The sequence below is a fragment of the Wyeomyia smithii genome, chromosome 2 (assembly GCF_029784165.1).
Source record: "Wyeomyia smithii strain HCP4-BCI-WySm-NY-G18 chromosome 2, ASM2978416v1, whole genome shotgun sequence".
NCBI classification, from domain to species: domain Eukaryota; kingdom Metazoa; phylum Arthropoda; class Insecta; order Diptera; family Culicidae; genus Wyeomyia; species Wyeomyia smithii.
The window spans coordinates 92154755-92175244 of NC_073695.1; the positions used below are offsets into that span (position 1 = coordinate 92154755).

The window sequence follows — 20490 nt, forward strand, 5'->3', positions numbered from 1 at the left end:
AAACGTCAGGACACAATGGTAATTCTTTTGTTCCTTTTCCAACATAAACCAGGAAAACGTAATCAAAATTGATCAAAACAGTCAACCAGACATGAAACAAAAACTGCAAAGCTCAGAGAAAGTCACTTTTGATTTATTACTGAGAGCGTACAAAATTTCATGTGAAGAAAAACTCTGCTGCTTACAGAATAGTCTACTGCGTATCAGTACCTTTCTGACCGTTCATAATCAAAGGCCACCAATCAATTACGTTTGAACGATTTTCGTCGAATAAAAGTCATCTTGAAAAAATATATTTTATGATCAAAATAGAATTCCACTACCGTCTATTTCATCTTTTGTATGAAATTTGCATTTTCCTGGTGACAAAATATTGTGCAGTCATCTGGAAAGAGCATGAATGACTGACCAAATCGGAATCAAAGATCAATTTATTAATTTTATCTGCTCCTCTTGCACATGAATCAACTAAAAGTGTTTTGTGAATTACTTAACAAGTGTAAGAAAAAATTTATTTTCATACACCGAACCCAAATGAAGCTTTTTTAGAACCCATCTTTTTCTGAAAAAAAAAGTATTGACAGTTCCACTGGCAAAGAATTAACGTCGTCGTTTAATGTTGTTTTTTGGTTCACTCAACTACTTTTAACAATTCTACCGGTAATCTCGTACTAGTGAAAACAATTATTCCTCTTATTTTTGAAAGAATTAAGTAATTCTTTACTGTAAAATTGAAGTAAGATTTTAGATAGTTTTGTCTATTGTAACATTTTTAAAATCGAAGTGGAGCCCGAATCAATTATTTCCGATTGAGGATGGCAGAAATTACCCTGTTCTGCATAGTGACATTCGTAACATATCTTTTATAAGTTTTCAACATTTTCCGATGTTATTTGTTTTACAGTCACTAATAATTGTAAATAATATAATTCATTCAAAAAACATATTAAAAAACAAAAAAAAGCCTTTTGAGCAGAATAAAGAGACATTTACATGCCACAACAGTGCTACATACCTTCTTCGTGTGACATTATGCTTTCGTCCGGCGAAACGGGTTCGTTCGATGTGATCATGGTGGTTTTCCGGTTTTCCTGCAGTTTGGAGAAAAACTCCACCGCGTAATCGATCACATCTCCCGGCTGTTCCAAAAGGTACGCTATTGAAAATTCCAGCAGCACGTCGCGTAATCCATCTGGAACCTGGATTCGATGTTTCTGTTGACCCGACATAGTTAGCTGTCACAATCTGCAATACAGGAGAAAACAGCAAAAGGACCTTGATTAGTTATGCGGTAGTGCCAGTATAGATCTGCGCTTTACGAACTAACGAAAGAGAATGGATAAATGCCTTTCTTCATACTACTTCTATCCAAATCTGAGTCTCATCCATCTGAGGCGGACATCCCGAGAAGTTGCTTTTAATTGGCATTAATTAAAATGGCAATCAGCTCTATGGAAGCAGACTTGCTTAACTGTCGGGATCAACTGCATATAGCACTGCAATACCTCCTGTCAGAGGCTAAATTGCTCTCAGCTGGTTACAAAATACTTCACATTCAATTCTGCTTTCGACAAATCTCTGATAATTAACCCGATGTGCATGAGAACGATTTTTTCTCTTTCATAATGATGATTTATTAATTTTACTCTTACCTATTATTTTTCAACTGCTTCTTGAAAAATATAAAAATAAAATAATTTTTGTTTGAACTTTAGTTTTTGTAATACATTTTTTTTGTAAAATTTTAAATAGTTTTGAGACTTTAAAAATATTTCTGTGTGTTTCGAAAACATTTGGAAATACCGACATTTTTCGATGCAGTATTAAACTTTAAATTTAATACTTGCACCATTAAGTTAACATGAAACTTAAAGTCATGTCAAATGTATTGCAATTAGGAGTATGGAAACGGTAAAAATTTAACTGTTTGCAAATGCATAATTATACCACGTGTTGTGAAACAACATAGTACATGAGCCAGTTGCCTCTCCACCGCCAGGAAAGTGATAATTGATTTCCACGCCTAAGGTGACCATAATACCACCTTCTTATGAGCAAGATCGCGCCAAATGACCTATGGTCGAATATCGACCATTTTTGATTTGAATGAAACTTTGCACACGTATTTGGCTTAGCAAACTGAGCATTTTTCACAGATGGAGAGATTTTTTACACCCATGAGTTACATTCTAAAAGGGCGTATGTCTCTTGACATAGGTTTTATTCGAAGCATTGTAGCCCAGAAACCGTTGGTTGTATAGAAAAACTGTCTGAAGATGAGTTGTAGGGAATTAAAAAGGCACCATAGATAAATTTGCACTGTACAAAAAAAAATTTTTTTTGACCAAAAAAAATTTAAAATAAACACTAATTCAAATTAAAAAAAAAAGTTGAATTTTTTTTTTTTTTTTAAGAAACTAGACGTTCATACGCAACTTAAAAAAAAAGTCCAGGATGGAGAAATGAAAAATAATTTTTTTATGGTAGATTAATTTTTTTATGAAAATTCTAATTCAAACATTTTTCAAAATATTTGTATTCTGATGATTTTAAAAGATGCAGAGAGTCATTTTATATCTAAAAGCTCTTGGTAGTAAACATTCTAAAGGCATCGGTTTTCGAGTTATTTTGAATTGAGGCTCGAAAAATTATTATTATTTCGGAAAATACACGTTTTTCTTAATTTGTCCGTGGTTCTCCAGCAAAAATCATTCGTTCATTGGAATGCTTGATCAAAAATATACAATTCATTCTTTGACAACAAAACGATTGGATAAATAACTCAAGCGCTATAACCTTAGCCTACCTACACGTTCCCCCTTGCCGGATGTTTTGTAAAAAAATATGTTTGTCGTGCAACACCACCTACTTGTTTACTAATAATAACTGTTTGTAAAGTACGCAACCAATAACTACTGGGTTACCTATAATATCGTATCGTATATGTTTTCGTATATAAATACGATTGCACTACTCCAGATGTGTTAGTAACAGTTTGCATTTTGTGAAGATGAATAAAGTGAAAATGGAATACACCAAGCCCAAATGCTGTAAACCCTTTCCTGATCATCGGTGCTCATCAAGCTTACGCAAATTAAAAAAAACCGTTATTGCAAAATTAAATATTGAACAGTCAAGCTCATTTTAATACGTCTTTATCAATTTGTGATTCGTGTAGTATTAAGGGTGCTTAATTTTCATTTTTACCTACTACAAATAAAAAAAACAGGATTTACGCTTTGCTCTTTACCAGTCCACATAAGCACTGAGGAAGACTGTACGTCACAGTCGAAATATATATTTGCGGACTGAATTTCAATATTTATTTCCAAAAAAAAAAAAATTAGTAGAGTATAACGGAAACCGATAACTATTTCTTTGATTGATCTCAATCACTCTGCTAAGACGCTCGTTATAGATTTTCTAGATTCGAACAGTTATTCCCTAGTGAATAAAGCATAGGCGTAGCCAGGGGGGGCCATTGACCCCCCCCCCCTAATCGCTGGCATTGGTGCAGAATTTTTTTTTCAATAACTCTAATAACGTTTGCGCTAAAAAAATGGACAAAAACTGCCAATTTTTCATGGGTTTACTTTTACACACACTGACGAAACTACGCATGCAGCATCAATCATATTAACCGATGAGTCATCAGAAAAAAATTGATTAGCCCGTTTAAATAACGGTACCCACGTCGCGTCGAAAACAGACAAGGTGCGGCAGTTAGTGGACACCGGATACGCCCGTTCCGGCATCTACAACATCTTGGCACTATTGGGCAACAATCAGAGCATTGAAAGAAAGCCCAGTTCCGGACGGCCGACGACCCTGAGCGACAAGAAGCTCCAAAGAATGCTGAAGAGGAAGACCGAGGGAAAAGTGGCTACATCGCTGCGAGCGCTTGGCCATACATGTTAGGAAGCAGTCCCGTTCAATTGTCTCGGAGCTGCAAGCAATGACGCAGCGGCAGCGCCTGAATAAGATGGTCAATCCGATTTTCCCGGCAATTCACGACGTAGCGGTGGTGATGGACGACGAGACCTGTCTCACTCTGGATGGCAACGACTGGTAGGGCACTTTGTATTTTACTTCCCACACGAAAAAAGTAAGCACTAAGGTGAAATTTCTTTTACACACCAAGTTCCCCAAGACGGTGCTGCTGTGGCTGACAATCAGCGTGAAGGGGATGTCAAAGCTGCTCTTCTTTTGCTCCGGACTGGCCGAGAACGGGGAAATTTATAGTACGAAGTACCTGCCGGAAGTAGCGTCGTTCACCAAAAAATACCATAAGGCCGAAGACACGGTTTTTTGGCCGGATCTGGAGACGGCTCACTATTCGAGGCGATCATTTGAGGAGATGGAACGGCTAAATGTCGATGTGGTTCCCAAGTTGGTGAACCCGCCCAACGTCCGCAAGTTGCGTTTCGTCGAAGATTTCTGGCAAGCCTGAAGCGTAAGATCTACTCCAACAATTTTGTCGCGAAATAAAATGAAAAAAGAATTTAAAAACATGCCTACACGCATGTTTTGATCCGCCATGGCGAACGTTCCGGTTACTTGCCGAAATTCCGCACGCAAGATCGTAGATTTTTTTCTGCACGTTAGCTAGCATAATTTTCCTCCATAGGAAATTAATCAAACCTAACTATCGGTCTTAGTTATTTTTTTACCACCATCCGAAAAAAATCCATTTTTTTAACGCATACGTTAGCACGAAACGACATTTTTAGCCCATTGAAACATCTGTGTAAAATATCAGCCAGATCAAAAATAATTGATTCAAATGCTTGCCCTATGTTGCGTGGAATTGCACAGTTTTTTCAGTTGAACCACTAAGGACATTGCAGCGGCAAAAGTACCGGGCAAACCCACCTGCATCAACTAGCTTAGTATTGGAATCGAGCATTGACAATTCCTTACCTTAATTCTCTAATAACCTCACAGGAAACACGGTTCATGGAAGATAGTGCACTTGCCTACGCGTTGTCCTCGCCGCATCCTGCTAACGTAATATGCATGTCGTTAGAAGAGATAAAGTGCAAAACCGGAGCTTTCGTATTTTTTTATGACGTTAACAGTTTTGTTGGAGAGGTGGAAGTCTGGTATCAACATTGCAGCATGAGTCATGCATGAGAGCAGACGGTAAGAATTAGGAAGAACGGGATCTTATAGACTTGCTTGCTGAAGCCCGTTCTTTCTTACCTGCGACTGAGAAAGCAATTTTTTTTTAAGGGGGGATTTGTTAGTAGCTTAAGTATTTATGATAAATATTAGTAAATAATGAGTATGTGTGTCCAATCACAAATGGTGAATCTCAACACTGTTAGAAATTTGTAATTTTAATTGTTAGGATTTGTTTGCTTTCGCAATTAGGACTTATCATTCGTAGGGATTTAAACCTACATGTCAGAAAAGGGGAAGTAAACTTACAACTAACTTAATTGCTAACTTATTGGCTATAAAGAGAGCTTATCGTAGCAATTGAGGATTGCAACGATTTTTGTCGAAAGTTGTTAATAATTTTATTTGACATAGCTTCTAATGGTTCAACACCAGTAAGTCTATGTAATTCGAGTGTACCAAACCATGGAGGACGCTTCAAAATCATTTTCAGAATTTTATTCTGAATCCTTTGGAGCGTTTTCTTCCTTGTTGAACAGCAACTTGACCAGATCGGTACAGCATAAAGCCTTGCTGGTCTAAAAATTTGTTTGTAAATCAAAAGTTTGTTCTTTAAACAAAGTTTAGAATTCCTGTTAATGAGAGGATATAAACATCTCGTATAATTGATGCACTTGGCTTGTATACTCTCAATGTGCTCTTTGAAGAGAAAGCAATTAAAATTGAACTTGCTTCACCATGTAAAACAAGCACGATTGAGCTCTCGTTCAGCACATTGCGTCGGGTGAAAACCTGGCTGAGGTCAACAATGGTTGAGTGCTCTCTGCTTGCTGAGTGTTCATCGGCAGATGGTTAACAACAATCGTAGAAAATTTACTGAATTAGCGCTGGAGCGATTTACGGAGGATAAAAGGAAGATGTTTTTTAGTTAACGACGTTGTTATTGTTATCTTTCTACGGTAGATTTAGTGTTAATTAAATTACAGTTTAGTTTAATTTAGTGTTAGTCTAGTCTAGTCTGGTCTACACTAACACAGCCAGTACTTGAAAACTTTTATCACTGACCAATAACGACGCCGGCCACGACCAAAAGGCGGTACTACTTGGGAAGGAAAGGGATGGTGATACTCGTTTTGTTTAGAGACCGCGGGTACCACTGCATCTCTACGAGTATTACAGGATAGGAATTGTTTTAATAAGGTACAGCTCTGGTAACTTTATTATAACTGATGCATATTACGCGAAATACAAATTTGAAAGTTCAGAAGCCTATTGCGCGATCAAAACCGTTATTTGTTGTAGTAAGATGGGGTGAGACAAATTCAGGATTTGCCATGGTAGGCAATGGGGAACGAGAACGTATGCTGAATCTGAATCCGTTGTTTGAATATATGTACCAGCAAACCGATGAATTTTTATCGAGTTAGTTTGATTTTTACTTTTAATAAGTTCTACCAACAACGCAATACAGATCTGCAGAAATCCACCTGCCGTACTGCCCTAATATTAAACATAATTATAGAAAAATACTAAGCTAGAAAAAGAACGCTCTCACCATCTACAATTCGATCCAGATCCTATTCAGTCAATCCTTATTTTGTGTCCTTAATCGATCATACTCATCTGTCGAGTATCACTCAGCTTGGATAAATTAAAGAGAAAAACTCTTAGGACATTCGTTGGCTCCTGTAGCGAAAACTTCTTCTAATGGCGGTTTCGATTACTTCCTAAGTTTTAAGAGGCATTTTAATCCGCTTGATCTTCATGCACTTTGACTAATACTGCGACCTGCGTGTTGACTAATATCGGCTGTTTCTTTAAATACGGAAGGTAACGTTGGCGGTTTTCGGTAAAAACTAACTTTATATAACACTGTTTCAACAAAAAACAATAAATTAAAAATATTTAGCGAGAAAATTGTGACGCAGTAGAAAAATTGCGCCCGTCCGCGTTCGTGCTTTACTTCGATCTCCACAGTTTAGTTTATTTTAGTGTTAGTAAAAAAATTACATTTTTTACTTCTAAAATTTTGAAGAACTTGACCCCCCCCCCCCCTATTCGAAATTCTGGCTACGCCCATGGAATAAAGAAAGAATGACCTCGAAATTAAAAGTTATTTAAAGACTATGTATTTTCACGGCTGGAAGCATTGTTTCTACTAATTGTTGAATAATGACAAAATTTAAAACTGTGTAGTTCTGAAACCTAAAATTTTGGAAAAAAAAAACATTCTAATATAGTTTTCAATGGCTTTTCATGTTACTGCTACTGAGCGGATTTTGAACATCAATGTCTTGGTCGATAGAAAAAGCATTGAACAAATTTTTCATGTAGTAATTGAAATGATATTTCAATACTGAACTGTTGAAGTCGAGTTGAAACCGTGCACATTGAACCAAACACACGCTCGCTTCCTCTTTGCTCGTTTTGGCTGCAAGCTGACTTACTGTATATGAGCCGTTGCGGAACAGAGTGACCACTGTGTGCCATCGAGCAAATTTTTCAGAAGTAATTTTCGAAAAATCTCAGAATAAAATTCTGTTCAATGGATTCTTTCAAACAAAATGTTCTAATATGAAGGTTGTGAAGTGGTTGAACACGGGAATACATAAAATTAACAGTTTCTTTGCGAAATAAGTACACTAAGGTCGCTTTTCACGCGTTTTTTTACGCGGTTTTTTTTACGCGGATTCCGGAATTTACGCGGTTTTTTTTACTCGGATTCTAGAATTTACGCGGTTTTTTTACGCGGATTCCGGAATTTACGCGTTTTTTTACGCGGATTCCGGAATTTACGCGTTTTTTTACGCGGATTCCGAAATTTACGCGGATTTTTTTATTTTTTCACGCGGATTCCGGTTTTTTTCACGCGGTTTTTTTTACGCGGCACGTATCCCCCGCGTAAAAAGCGACTTTAGTGTAATTTTATCTCACCAATGTACATAGACCACACCGACTTCATATATATATTCACTGGAATCCTCGAATCGTTTCGGAACAGAGTGGTCTATGTACACAAACCTGGTAATAACAAAGAAAATGACGGAAATTCGTATAAAATGGCTAGTGTCACATGTTATATGATAAGTACAACATGTCACATGTAAGATGTCATGTTGTATTACATGTTACATTACATGTAACACAACATGTTACATATTACATAATATTTCACATGTTACATTTTTCGGGTTACATTACGTGTAACATGTTTTAAATCCCGTGTGACATGTACAAAACAAGTGACATGTTACTTATCACATGTAATATGCAACATGTTACGTGTTGCATGATGTACATCATTTATGTACATAGACCACTATGTTCCGAAACAGAATGGCCATTCGGTTTCGGACGAAATTTCAACACAGTATAAATCAGCTTTAAAGTTCGATTTTTCGAAATTTTCTTAATTTCCCAACTTCAGCTTCTTGAGTAGATGCGGTTTATGCAAAAAAAAAACTCATTTTCGCAGAAAATGGCCTTTAGACAACTCTGTTCCGCAACGGCTCATATAAAGAATGTGCGAAAATCAATCGCTCATTTCCTTTTGGTGGCCGTAATATGTAGATGACATTCAACCCGCAACCGCAATATTTATTTTCTATGCATATAGTAAAAATAAAAACATTTTTTGAAATCCTAAATTTTCAAGCTGTTCAAGGTTGCAGTGATGTACAAATAAAATTTATCATTCATTTTTAAAATAACAGGAAGCTAAGAGGCATGGCAGTTCAGCATCTCAGCATGGCAGTTGTGTTGTGAGATGCAGACAGCCAAACAAAGAACTTGCAATGATACTGCTATGTAGTCGGTAAGTGAACCATAGAATGACGTTAACTTTCTAGTAAAATGTACTCAGATTAGATCTGTACCAAAAGATGCGTATTTGCGTATTGAAGACAAATCTATAGCATTATCATGAGGAGGTATTCGTTAATGTCGAACCAGAAACATAATTAACAGTGCAGGACAGACCTATTTCGTAGTATTTTGACACATCGAATTTCTCGATTTTCTTGAAATATAGTTCCGTTTTTGACGAATAAAAAGTGAAGAAGATCGTTGTAGAGTAGGGATGTGAAAATTATAGTTCATTGATTTTTGAGTTTTGCGACGACCGTACTCTCCATGAAGCAGTGAATTTAAAATAAATGATTTATTTCCTAATGTAGGGTAGAGCGGGGCTAGTTGGTTACGGGGTAAGTTGGTCAATGAGAATATTTTCGAATCTATGCATCCAAAAATATCGTGTTATATGGGTAATACGTAGTAGATAACCAGAGAAACTTAATGACAAAATGAAGTACAGTTTTAATTAGGACGTTGAATAAATACAGGTTGGTGCCAAATTGACCATCAATTCTACTCGGTTTTCAAGTTGAAATTTTTTGTCTAAACAGAGCTAGCCAAATTGAAATAAACATGGCTCAACGTATTATGAAAGTCACTTTCGTTAACTTTAAGTTGTGTATAGCAAACTTTCGCCAAAATTTCATTTTCATATATTTCAAGTAATTATCATATTTAATACATGAGGGGCTAGTTGGTCACATACTAGGGAGGCTGGTTGGTCATATGCACATCATAAATGAATTCAAGTAACCAAGTAAATGCTATTTCAGGAACAGTGCATTTCGTGATGCAAACTCAATCCAAGCGAAAACAGCATGTGCTTTGTTTAGCAAAACCATTTATTTGAAGCGATAAACTATTTGGTAAAAGTTATCTCCATTTCATCGTCATTTTGATGAATATTTTATTGCACACTATAAATGCTAAGTCATTGATCTAAAATAACTATAACGTACACTATTGCATCGACAAATGCCATCTACCTGATGAAAATTTCGGAGAAAGCAAGCTTTCAACAACAAAAAAAACTAATGTAGCTATAGTTTTGTGCTTGTGTTTGCAGATACGAATCTAGAATTTGGCTCCGGTTTTCAATTTAATCCTTATTGTCTTTGATTCAGTTCCCAACCAAACTATTAGAGAGATTTTAACATATACTTCTCGTCAGGTATGAAAGAGATTTTTTTCATGCAATTATGAGTTACTTTTCTCATGGTTTGGAATTTCGGAAAGCAAACGTATAAACAAAAAACCGGATGCGGTTTGACCTCCGCTGAGACACTACGGGCTGCCTCAAATGCAGTGAGGAAGGAAAAGTGAATTGTCCTTCCGCAATATAAATGGTCAATTTACCCCACACCCTGACCAACTTACCCCAGCTGAGGGGCTAGTTGGCCAATTTGACATCCACTCAAAAAACATAGAATATTCGCAAAATCATGAACTATTCTGTACAGTTTCTATTTTTTCTAGATGCTATAGACTTAACACGACATTTCCATGTAATGAGTTTTTGCCATAATATTTCCTACAAAAAATTACAGAACATTTTGACCAAAAATGACCAACTAGCCCCGCTCAACCCTACTCAATTGAGGTCTCAAAATGGAATATAAAACTATTGCAGTCTTACGTATGCCGTGCGGTCATGTCTTGAATTTCTATTTTTCATGTCGAATGTTAAAGTTTAGATTTAAAATTTTACATTCTAATTTTTGTGGGTCTGCTATTTCAAAGCTATTGGAAGTGTATAAATTAAGGTTAAATAAGCTTTCCACATAAACTCAATGAAAAAATGTGCTTTATTTCCGTTAAAATTAACTATTTTAATGTAGACATGAGTTGGAATTTCTAAACATGAGAGTTAGCGTGTCTATAACTATAACTATGTTGGGGTGTAGCAACCGGCCGTCGTACTTACTAATTATGATGATGTATAATGGGTTTTCTGAATGGGTTTCCTACATACATAGTATGATGTAGTTTTTTTTTCGTCTATATAATGCATTTTCATAAAGCTCTACAAAGGCCTGGATAGCCCTCATGTCATTTGCGATGAGTTTCGAGGTTTATTCTTCCCGCGAAGATCATAGAAGAACGCGCAGCACGTGCTTTTTCACACGTTAAAACACATGCAACATTGTCACAATTACATGCATCGCATGAATACGGTGGTTTTACGGTGTAATTATGTGTGAAGCATTCTGCTTCCAACCGAATTCAGTTTCTAAACAAGTATGTGAGCTACAAATATCAGAGTTGAAGTTTTTATTTCTTTTTTGACAAATGAAAATTACGTATGTACGTCGTCAGAGAAATTTGTTAATTTTTGAAGAATAAGTAATATGATTGCACACCGTGATTGGTCGAACCTATACAATTGTAAAGAGTTGTATAAAGATATAGGGGATTCAATTATTAATTAAATAATTATTTATTCATTGCATTTCCAACATATTATCTTCAAGAGCGAAATTCTGTGAATAAAAATTGTTTTGAGTAAGTAGACAAACAATACCTAGGTATTGCATAATTAAATTACTAAATTTATCGGAGGAGCAATTTTTCAGGCTAAAATATTTGGTGGAGCTTTACTATATATTCTGATTTAAAAAGTGTTCCACCGAGCAAAAAATAAGCTGGCAGGGAAAAAACTGTTTGAGGTTGGTGTTTGTTATTATTGAAAATGCCACGGAGCACGATCTGACAACCTGTGCTCGGATCTATAACGTCAAATAGCCCAACTTTATCTGTTTAACATCTCACCGAACTCACCATATGCGCACACATTCTCATCAATTACTATCTACCGAGCGCAATTATCAAGCAATTCGCCGCCACTAAAGAGTCTACTTATCTCAAATCCGCTTCAAGCGTTTGTAAATCTCAATTACCTCGTGAGATAAATACGATTAACACACGATGTTTTCGTAGAGGCAGATTACTGTTGTATTTCGCTGCTCGCTCAATTGTCGACGTAAATTCTTATTTTGCAATCAGCTACTACGAATACTTACATTACGAAACTGTATAGACTGGCATAGTATCTGCTTCAGCCACTTATCATCCTTTCAAATGTATGTATCTACATAAGTATACCTTTATTTTGTGACCCGAGCAGAAAGCTGCAACAAAAATTAGGTGACCAATGTAATGTACCTTTTTTACTACGTTTGCCATGAGCAAAAACTATTTTTAGATCAATTTACATCCGTGGCGCATAATTGCTGTATATGTTTTGTGTTCAAAAAGTATTTCCCGATGTCGAGGTTAGTCTTTGAAGTAAAACAGAAAATATAAGTTCTCATTGCTCGGGAATGGCTCGACCGGAGCTAGTACGACACATAGCAATGCGCGCGTCAGTGTGCCCGTAGCGAGATAATACAAATATTGAGCGTTGGATGTCTGTGAGCATTTGTACTTCCGATCGTTTGCTGTTTTCGCTGATTTGCGTTCCACAAACCTTTTAACGAAGGAAGAAACATTGCTTTGAGCAATGAAAACTTGTTAACTTATGTATCTGTTCTCAAATCTAGAAAATTTCACATTTCGTATCAAGTGTTGCTTAATTTCGGTGACGTCAGCTAATGGAAATATGTTCTTTTTTATTATATTTCGTTACTTTTCATTAGTTATGTTTCGTTATTTTTCATTAGTTTGTTAATTGATTTCTATGAACTGTGAAACCAACCTTCGATGAAAATCGTTGCAATCCCCAATTGGTACAATAAGCTCTCATTACAGTAAATTAGTTAGCAGTTTATTTAGTTGTAAACCCTTTTTTTTTCTTGACAAATAGGCTTAAATTTAGTAAACATTTTTTTAAATTCTATAATTAATTCAAAATAATTAATTGATAACACTGGTCGACACAGGTTAAAATGAAGAAAAAAATACTAAAGATTACAGCATTTTAACAATTTTTGTGAAATTTAGTGCCTTTAGCGAGCTTACGGGAAAATTTAATTTTAATCTCTGATTCAATGCACTTCAGAGCTGGCTAAGAGTACCAAAACTCACGGGAACGGTTGAAAAGCTATAATCTTTCTTTTATTTTCAGTTTGAGCTCTAGGTCAAATTCCCTGAGCCAAAACTGGAAAAAACAAAATTACAGCTTTTAAACCGTTTCTGTGAATTTTAATACTCCCAGCCAAGTCGGAAGTGCTTAACTGCCGTTCCAAGCATAGTTGTTCCAAGGTTTGTGTAGACCTTATGCACGCTGGGACAACTATGCTTTGAACGGCAGTTAAAGTCTCCATAGATACTAATGCAGTTTTCCCGTAAGCAAAAGTAGAAGGTAAAACCCCGGCGAGCAATTACTCTGCGGCTCTTCCGAATTAGCTAGGGGCTTAATTCACAAAGACTGATTAGGAAGTTATAATCTTCCCTATTTTTCTAGCTTGAGCTCTAGAAAAAAAAAATTGTTTTGGCTTCCATTGACCAGTGCAATTTATAATAAAATATTCGAATTACAAACAAACTTCCTCATGAAAGGAAACATCGCGAACATAAGAGGAAATTTTTAATTAGAACTCAATGAATTATCAAACTTTTTCTGACTGACCCAACTTTTTCCGCTCTCTTTTTTGGTCTCGTTTAATTTACATCGGCCATTGTGCCAATCATCGACCTTCACGAAGGCAACTGCATTCAGTGCCCAAACTTACAAGCTGTTCGGTAACAGAACGGGACTAGCATCTTCACCATCTCGTACGATAAAGGGCGTAATATCCCTGCGACTTTTCACTCCAAACCACCCCTGAGTGTTGGCAAGGATGGAATGAAACGCCACTCACAACTCCGAGTAACTACAGGAATACCTCGATTATACGCACACTCGATTATACGCACCCTCGATTTTACGTACCATGGAATGGGGTGAAATTGATCAATTTTTATAACAATTTCGAATTAACTAGCTTCATGTACATTTTTCCCGAAATAGTATAATTTTAAAACAAGTACTGGTATGAGCTCCAGTAAACCTATATGGCTATTGGCGAAATTTCTATCGTCTACTTCAGCGGTTCTCAACCTGGGGTACGCGTACCCCTGGGGGTACTCGAAAGCCTTCAGGGGGTACACGAGAGAAAAATCAGTAATGGCGGACAAAGCAATTTTTCTCTATAATAATTCCTTTGTTGATCAATCTAGCCCCTAAAACATGACTGTAGCATTCAAACAAGCTACAGTTTAATTTGGAACCCTAGACTACCACAATATGATCTACCATTACTCTCTCCCACTCGGCAAGAACATTCCAAGCCAGGGGGTACAATCGATATGAAAAATATCGCCAAGGGGTACGCGGACAAAAAAAAAGGTTGAGAACCGCTTCTACTTCATGAAATAAATTCCATAATTCTATAAGGTACTATGAGGTAAATTGGGGTGAAATTGATCACCATTGAAATCCATACATTCTTTTGGCAACGTGCTTTTTTTTTGATATGCTAAAGATAAATGATGATTTCTGTACTGAAAAACATCATTTACAGCTAGTTTGGGAAACGAAAATAACGATATTTCAGGTTAAAATTTGTTTATTTTGGTTCACGAGCTGCTTGTTGCTAAATTTGCTCTTATTTGATCGTCGTTAGATCGATTTCAATTCGGTTTGTTGCAAAAGCTCAAAAACTAGCTCTGAAATTAATCCTCTACCGCTCACAAGGTTTATCATTAAAATTTATAGCTTCACGAGAAAATTCAAGCTGAACACTTTGTAGACTAACTAAAATTACTGTCACCTGTAGTATTTTGAAGAAAATGCCCAGTGATGCTCTGATGCAGCATATAAAAATTTATGGAACAATCGTAAGCACAACAAATTATTTTATGTCAAGACATGATGATTATAATTCATCAGTATTTCTTTAATGGTATGGAATGATCATTGTTGAAAATTACTTTTTTTGAGCTTTTATCAAACTTTACTCACTTCTCCAAATTTAACGTAATTAAGCCTCAACTAAGATTAAATTCAATACTTCTTTTTGTTATTTGGAATCTTGTTTGATAAAATTTCATTGGGTTTTGACTGAGTTAGAAGAATTTTTCGGAAATATTAAAAATTGCACCGGGCATGCAAGGGTTAACTTTGACAGGTATGTGAATCATGCAAAAGTTGCGTTTAAGGACACGTTAACATTGCCTAGTGTTGTAAGAGCAATATCTTTTGATTAGTATTTTTTATCAAGAATTTTCAGGTGATCAATTTCACCCAACTGATCAATTTCACCCCATTCCACGGTATGCCACGCTAAAAAACCAACCAGTTCAAATTTGCCTATTTAATCATAGGAATAATTTTGTTTTATTCCCAAGTAAAAATTCTGTTTGTCAAAAATTCACACAATATTATTGATAACCTGCAGAAAGAATAAAATTGCAAAGCAAAATGAATGAAAAATCGAAATAACACTGAAAACGAAATACTACCGAAACTTTGCGCTGTCTTATTTTGAAAGGATAATCAAAAACCGTCAACTTTGCAGTCGATAATTAAAATAAGTTGTTGAAGGCCAACTAAAAGGGACAGAAGGCCATAATTAGAACCAAGGAAAACTTATCGACGTTTACTAGTTACGGCGAATAGTTTCGGCCTCGATAATAAGCAGAAAATTAAACTGACCAACTTCTTGAATGGTACGTCTCGCTTTGATGACGGTCTAAAAGGGAATAAATTTTGATGCACGACCACTCATAAAATCACCGGTTATGGGGAAATTAAAGTTAGTGTAGAACACTTTCGTTTCGTATGGAATAAAAAACTAATTTTTAGTAGCACTTCATTATTCGCCGAATAAGTTATTCGTTACTGAAGTTATTAGTAAATTTAACCCAACATTGGTATACATATCGTAAAATGCGTCGGGCAAAAATGGCATCATTAGTTTTATATATGGGCCTTAGTATATGACCAGCAGACGACGACGAACTGAAAATTGTTACGCCTAATAAAGTTTATGATAGAGAAGTAGCCGTCTTTTCCATCGAATGACGAGGAAGGCCGCAAAGTGTTACCAAACTAAACGTTGTGTTAGTAAAGCAGATGGAGAAAATCTTATCGTGGTAAAAGTTGTCTTTCTACCACTCAATCTAGGAGCCAGTTACGCACAATTTCTCCCAAGGCACACATCGACAAAATTAGCTACGGTACCGAAGCACTCTGACGTAGACCGACGACAACGATCTTGATAGGACTTGATGGTGATAATAAACGCGATCGTAAGCTGTTTCTAGCCGGACCATTCGCATCTTTTTCACTGTTGACTCACTCATTATAGTGTGAATTGCCATCTAGCTTAAAATGACATTCACATGATTAACTTTTCACAGCTAGTAAACATTTCTGAAATAACTTAGAAATATCACTATATGTACTGATTCTCGCACATTTCAAAATATTTACATGTCATGCCACATTTGATTAGTTGATAAATTCTCTGTTTACCGCAGAACAGTTTTTTGTCGCGCCCCGAAAGGAGGTAATTTGTCGAGCATTATAATTAAGTTAATCAACTTCGCTTTATGTACTAATTATACTGACGTTCTAACTTCACCCGGCGCTATTATGGCTCTGTTTGAACAAATAGTTTATATGTATCAGAAAATTGTAAAACTCTTAACTTGTTGCATATAAGTTTCCGGTTATTAGCATAATATCAAATGCTCACGCTGTTTAAAAAAAAATAAATATCTCTCCATCTAGCAGAAAATCCATTTGGTATCATAAAAAATAAACTACACAGACGTTACTCCAAACGATGCAAGCATAGATATAAGTCAAAAATCGTCACGCTACAGGGCTGACCAGCAACGTGCTGACGACGAAACTCTCGCAGCTGATTGCTAGTATTGATGCTAACCGGTTGAAACAAACCGGCATGCATTACTGAATGGCCTCCACAATCGCGTCATGGGAAGGTGATTGATTGCATGATCAAGCGTGTTCGCGAATATGATAGCGAATTACTGCACGCTATGGGAACAATGACTGCTGCGAAATACAATATTCCTGCAGAGTAGCATTAAATGATTAACTATATTAATAAACCTGAAAGAAAACACAACTGAATGAGCACAGTTCTACTGCTAAACGCGCTTTTCCTATATTCATAGTAGAGGAACATAATTTTACATGTTTAAGTTTCACTTCTGAAACAAAGTGAACAACATCGCATACCTTACTAGGAAGACGCTTTCCCCTCTTGCTATATTACAGGCCATCATGGACATGTCATTCGGTTGATATCGCTCCAATTAATTAAATCACGTTAGTGTACGTTTCATACATTATGTATTATAAAAGTTAGTGACTGTGGCACTCTTATGTGTCAGCTTCTTCCTTGTCAGGGTGTAACTAACCGGTTCAGGGTTTTTATTGTGATTTTGTTTTGCGAACATCTTTTATGTATGTTGAACATTTGGTACGCCGTTACTTGTTGCGAGATTTCTAATTTTGCATTATTTTTCATAGCAATCACCTTCGCACATTTTATTATATAATATTTTTATATAATTATGTATGATTCGAAAAAATACCAACGCACACTCCATATTTTTCCCGCAGATCCATTGACCTCAGAACTACCCCAATAAAGGTATGTGAATCGTCCCAAATCTCGTTCGACTGGCTGACAAACCATACCTTCGAAAGATGTGGCTGAAGATACTACCATGGCCATTCATATTTGGTGTATATATTGCGCTGTCGTCTATTTTCATGCTGCACAGGTTGAACTGGTTTGTCGCGTCACGTGGTGAGGCTGCACATTCGCAGGTGCATGCTGCGAAGCCAACAACTCAGCATATTGTGCTCGAGCCATGACGTTCAGTTAGTCGAGACGGTGTGCGTATTGAATTCAGAAGAATGTTGGTTTAAGAAACAGATGTTCGTTTATTTAGTTTTTGTTTCAAAATGTGTGATTTTTTTCCTAAAATTTCCGAAACCGAAATAACGAATTTATTAGAAGAGTTTACAGCAAACATTTTGCTCAATGAGTCTGATAAATGATGATTCTTAGTTATCCCAGGAACAAATTTGAGAGTGGTTTGATCTCACGAGGAAGTTTGCACATTGAGACACATTCTGCATGTTTGTAAAGCGTTTGAAACAAAAGTAAAAAATAAAAATAACTTGTTTTTAATCTATTACTTTTTGACGATAAAGCCGGTCGGAATTACAAAAGTTTGTTAAAAATTTTGTATGACAAGTAAACAAATTCCTTCACGCTGATTTCAACTATTTCCTTGACCAACTAAGTAAAGCTCAAGCTTATTGTCCAACTTTTTTAAACACTTCGGTGCTCGGCAAGAAAAAATGCATTTATTTTATTTATGTGGAGAGAAAACTTAAAAATAATTAGAAGATAAAAATTCTGACAAGTGATAAAAAGCCAATTTTACAAAAATTCGTATGTTTCAAAAATTCGAAAAATTTATTTTTTGTCTTCTATAAAACATCCTTAATTGATATAATCAACAACTTTGTTGTAAATTGCAAAGCTTTAGCTTTCAAGAGAAAAAATTTGGTGCCGAAGCGCCATCTCTGCGACCAAATCACGAAGTAAAATACAGAGGATAGTCAAAATAAGTAGGATAGGCAAAATTTCGATGAAATTTTAAATGCTGTAGCTTTGCCAAATTATTCGATTCTATCAATTTTGATAATTCGAACACTATTAAACTGGAAAAGTTTTAAAGTTTCATTTTCTGATTACAAATGTGGTCTAGGTTACCGAATGTAGGAAATATTCCTGAGTTCCAGTAGGCATGTCAAACCTGCTAATTTTTGGATTAATTTAGTAATGTTTATGTTACCTTATTGAAATGCTTATTTGCATCATTGGCATAGATGTCAAAACCATTTTTGAAGCGGTTCATCAAAATCCGGAATCGGCCAAGAACTCATCGAGAAATGGCTATTTTCCATCCGGAAGTCTCCAGAGAAACCTGTAATAGGGGACATTCACATTTTTGCATCCAAAATGACACCTATATTTTAGGATTTTTCATGGAAATTCAAATAATTATTGTTGAAATATCCTATATCAATTTGATAACCTAAAAATGAGTGCTGACAGAGAGAAAGTAGCGAAATTGACTTTTTCTAATTGATAATTCGAACACTATTAAACTGGAAAAGTTTTAAAGTTTCATTTTCTGTTTACAAATGTGGTCTAGGTCACCGAATGTAGGAAATATTCCTGAGTTCCAGTAGGCATGTCAAACCTGCTAATTTTTGGATTAATTTAGTAATGTTTATGTTACCTTATTAAAATGCTTATTTGCATCATTGGCATAGATGTCAAAACCATTTTTGAAGCGGTTCATCAAGATCCGGAATCGGCCAAGAACTCATCGAGAAATGGCTATTTTCCATCCGGAAGTCTCCAGAGAAACCTGTAATAGGGGACATTCACATTTTTGCATCCAAAATGACACCTATATTTTAGGATTTTTCATCAGGAATTTTTCAAAAGACATATTTTTGAATATGAGCTTCATTGGCCACTTCTGAAACAACCTGGTTGCCCCGAAGGAAAATTTGTAGTGGGAGAATTTGCATTTCTGCAACAAAATATAACATGCGACACCTCTATCTTCAGGATTTTTCATTAGAAATCATCCAAAAGACCTATTTCTGAATAGTACAGACTGCATTGACCACTACCGAAACAATCTAAATGCCCCGGAGAAACCTGGAATGGTGACATTAACATTTCTACGTCAAATATAGCGTGCGACACCTATATCTTCAGGATTTTTCATATAGAATCTTCCATCCTGCAAATAAAGGTGTCGGAAGGTATATTTTATTCCAAAATGCAAATGTCCCCCCTACCTGTTCCTACAAGGCATCCAGATCGTTACCGCAGTGACTTATATAACCAATATTTGTTCTGGAAGTGGTCAATGAAACTTATACTTAGAAATATGTTATTTGAAATATTCCTGATGAAAAATCCTGAAGATTGAGGTGTCGCACGCTATATTTGATGCAGAATCGTAAATGTCCCCGCTATTGGTTCCTACGGGGCATGCGGATCGTTCCGTGAGTGGCCAGCGCAGTCTGTATTCAGAAATATGTTTTTTGGATGATTCCTGATGAAAAATGCTGGAGATAGAGGGGTCGCATGCTATATTTTGATGCAGAAATGCAAATTCTCCCAATACGGGTTTCTTCGGAGCATCCAGCTTGTTCCGGAAGTGGCCAATGAAGCCTATTTTCAAAAATATGTCTTTTGAAAGATTCCTAATAAATTTTGTGAATGTCCTCTACTAGAGGTTCCTCTGAGGACTTCCGGATGGGAAATAACCATTTTTCGATGAGTTCTTGGCCAATTCCCGATCTTGATAGACCATTTGCTTCAGAAATGGATTTGTCATCTATGCCAATGATGCAAATAAGCATTCTTTTTTTCAGGTAACCCATTACCAAAGTCATTCAAAAATTAACAGGTTTGACATGCCTACCGGAACACATGAATATTTCCTACATCCGGTGACCTA

General features: G+C 36.1%; 1 protein-coding gene across 6 annotated transcripts in view; it reads right to left on the minus strand.

Moving 5' to 3' along the window:
- Positions 1-20490, minus strand: part of LOC129725042 (cAMP-dependent protein kinase type II regulatory subunit) — a 105083-nt gene that overhangs the window by 59396 nt on the left and 25197 nt on the right. For 4 of the 6 annotated variants that reach the window (XM_055680433.1, XM_055680431.1, XM_055680430.1 and 1 more), the window contains exon 3: positions 1016-1245. In XM_055680433.1, the coding sequence (XP_055536408.1) occupies positions 1016-1229 (214 nt within the window). In that variant the 5' untranslated portion in view covers positions 1230-1245. Of the gene's footprint in view, positions 1-1015; positions 1246-18798; positions 18926-19248; positions 19381-20490 lie in introns of those variants that run through there. The other 2 variants (XM_055680429.1, XM_055680432.1) reach the window with 2 other exon arrangements.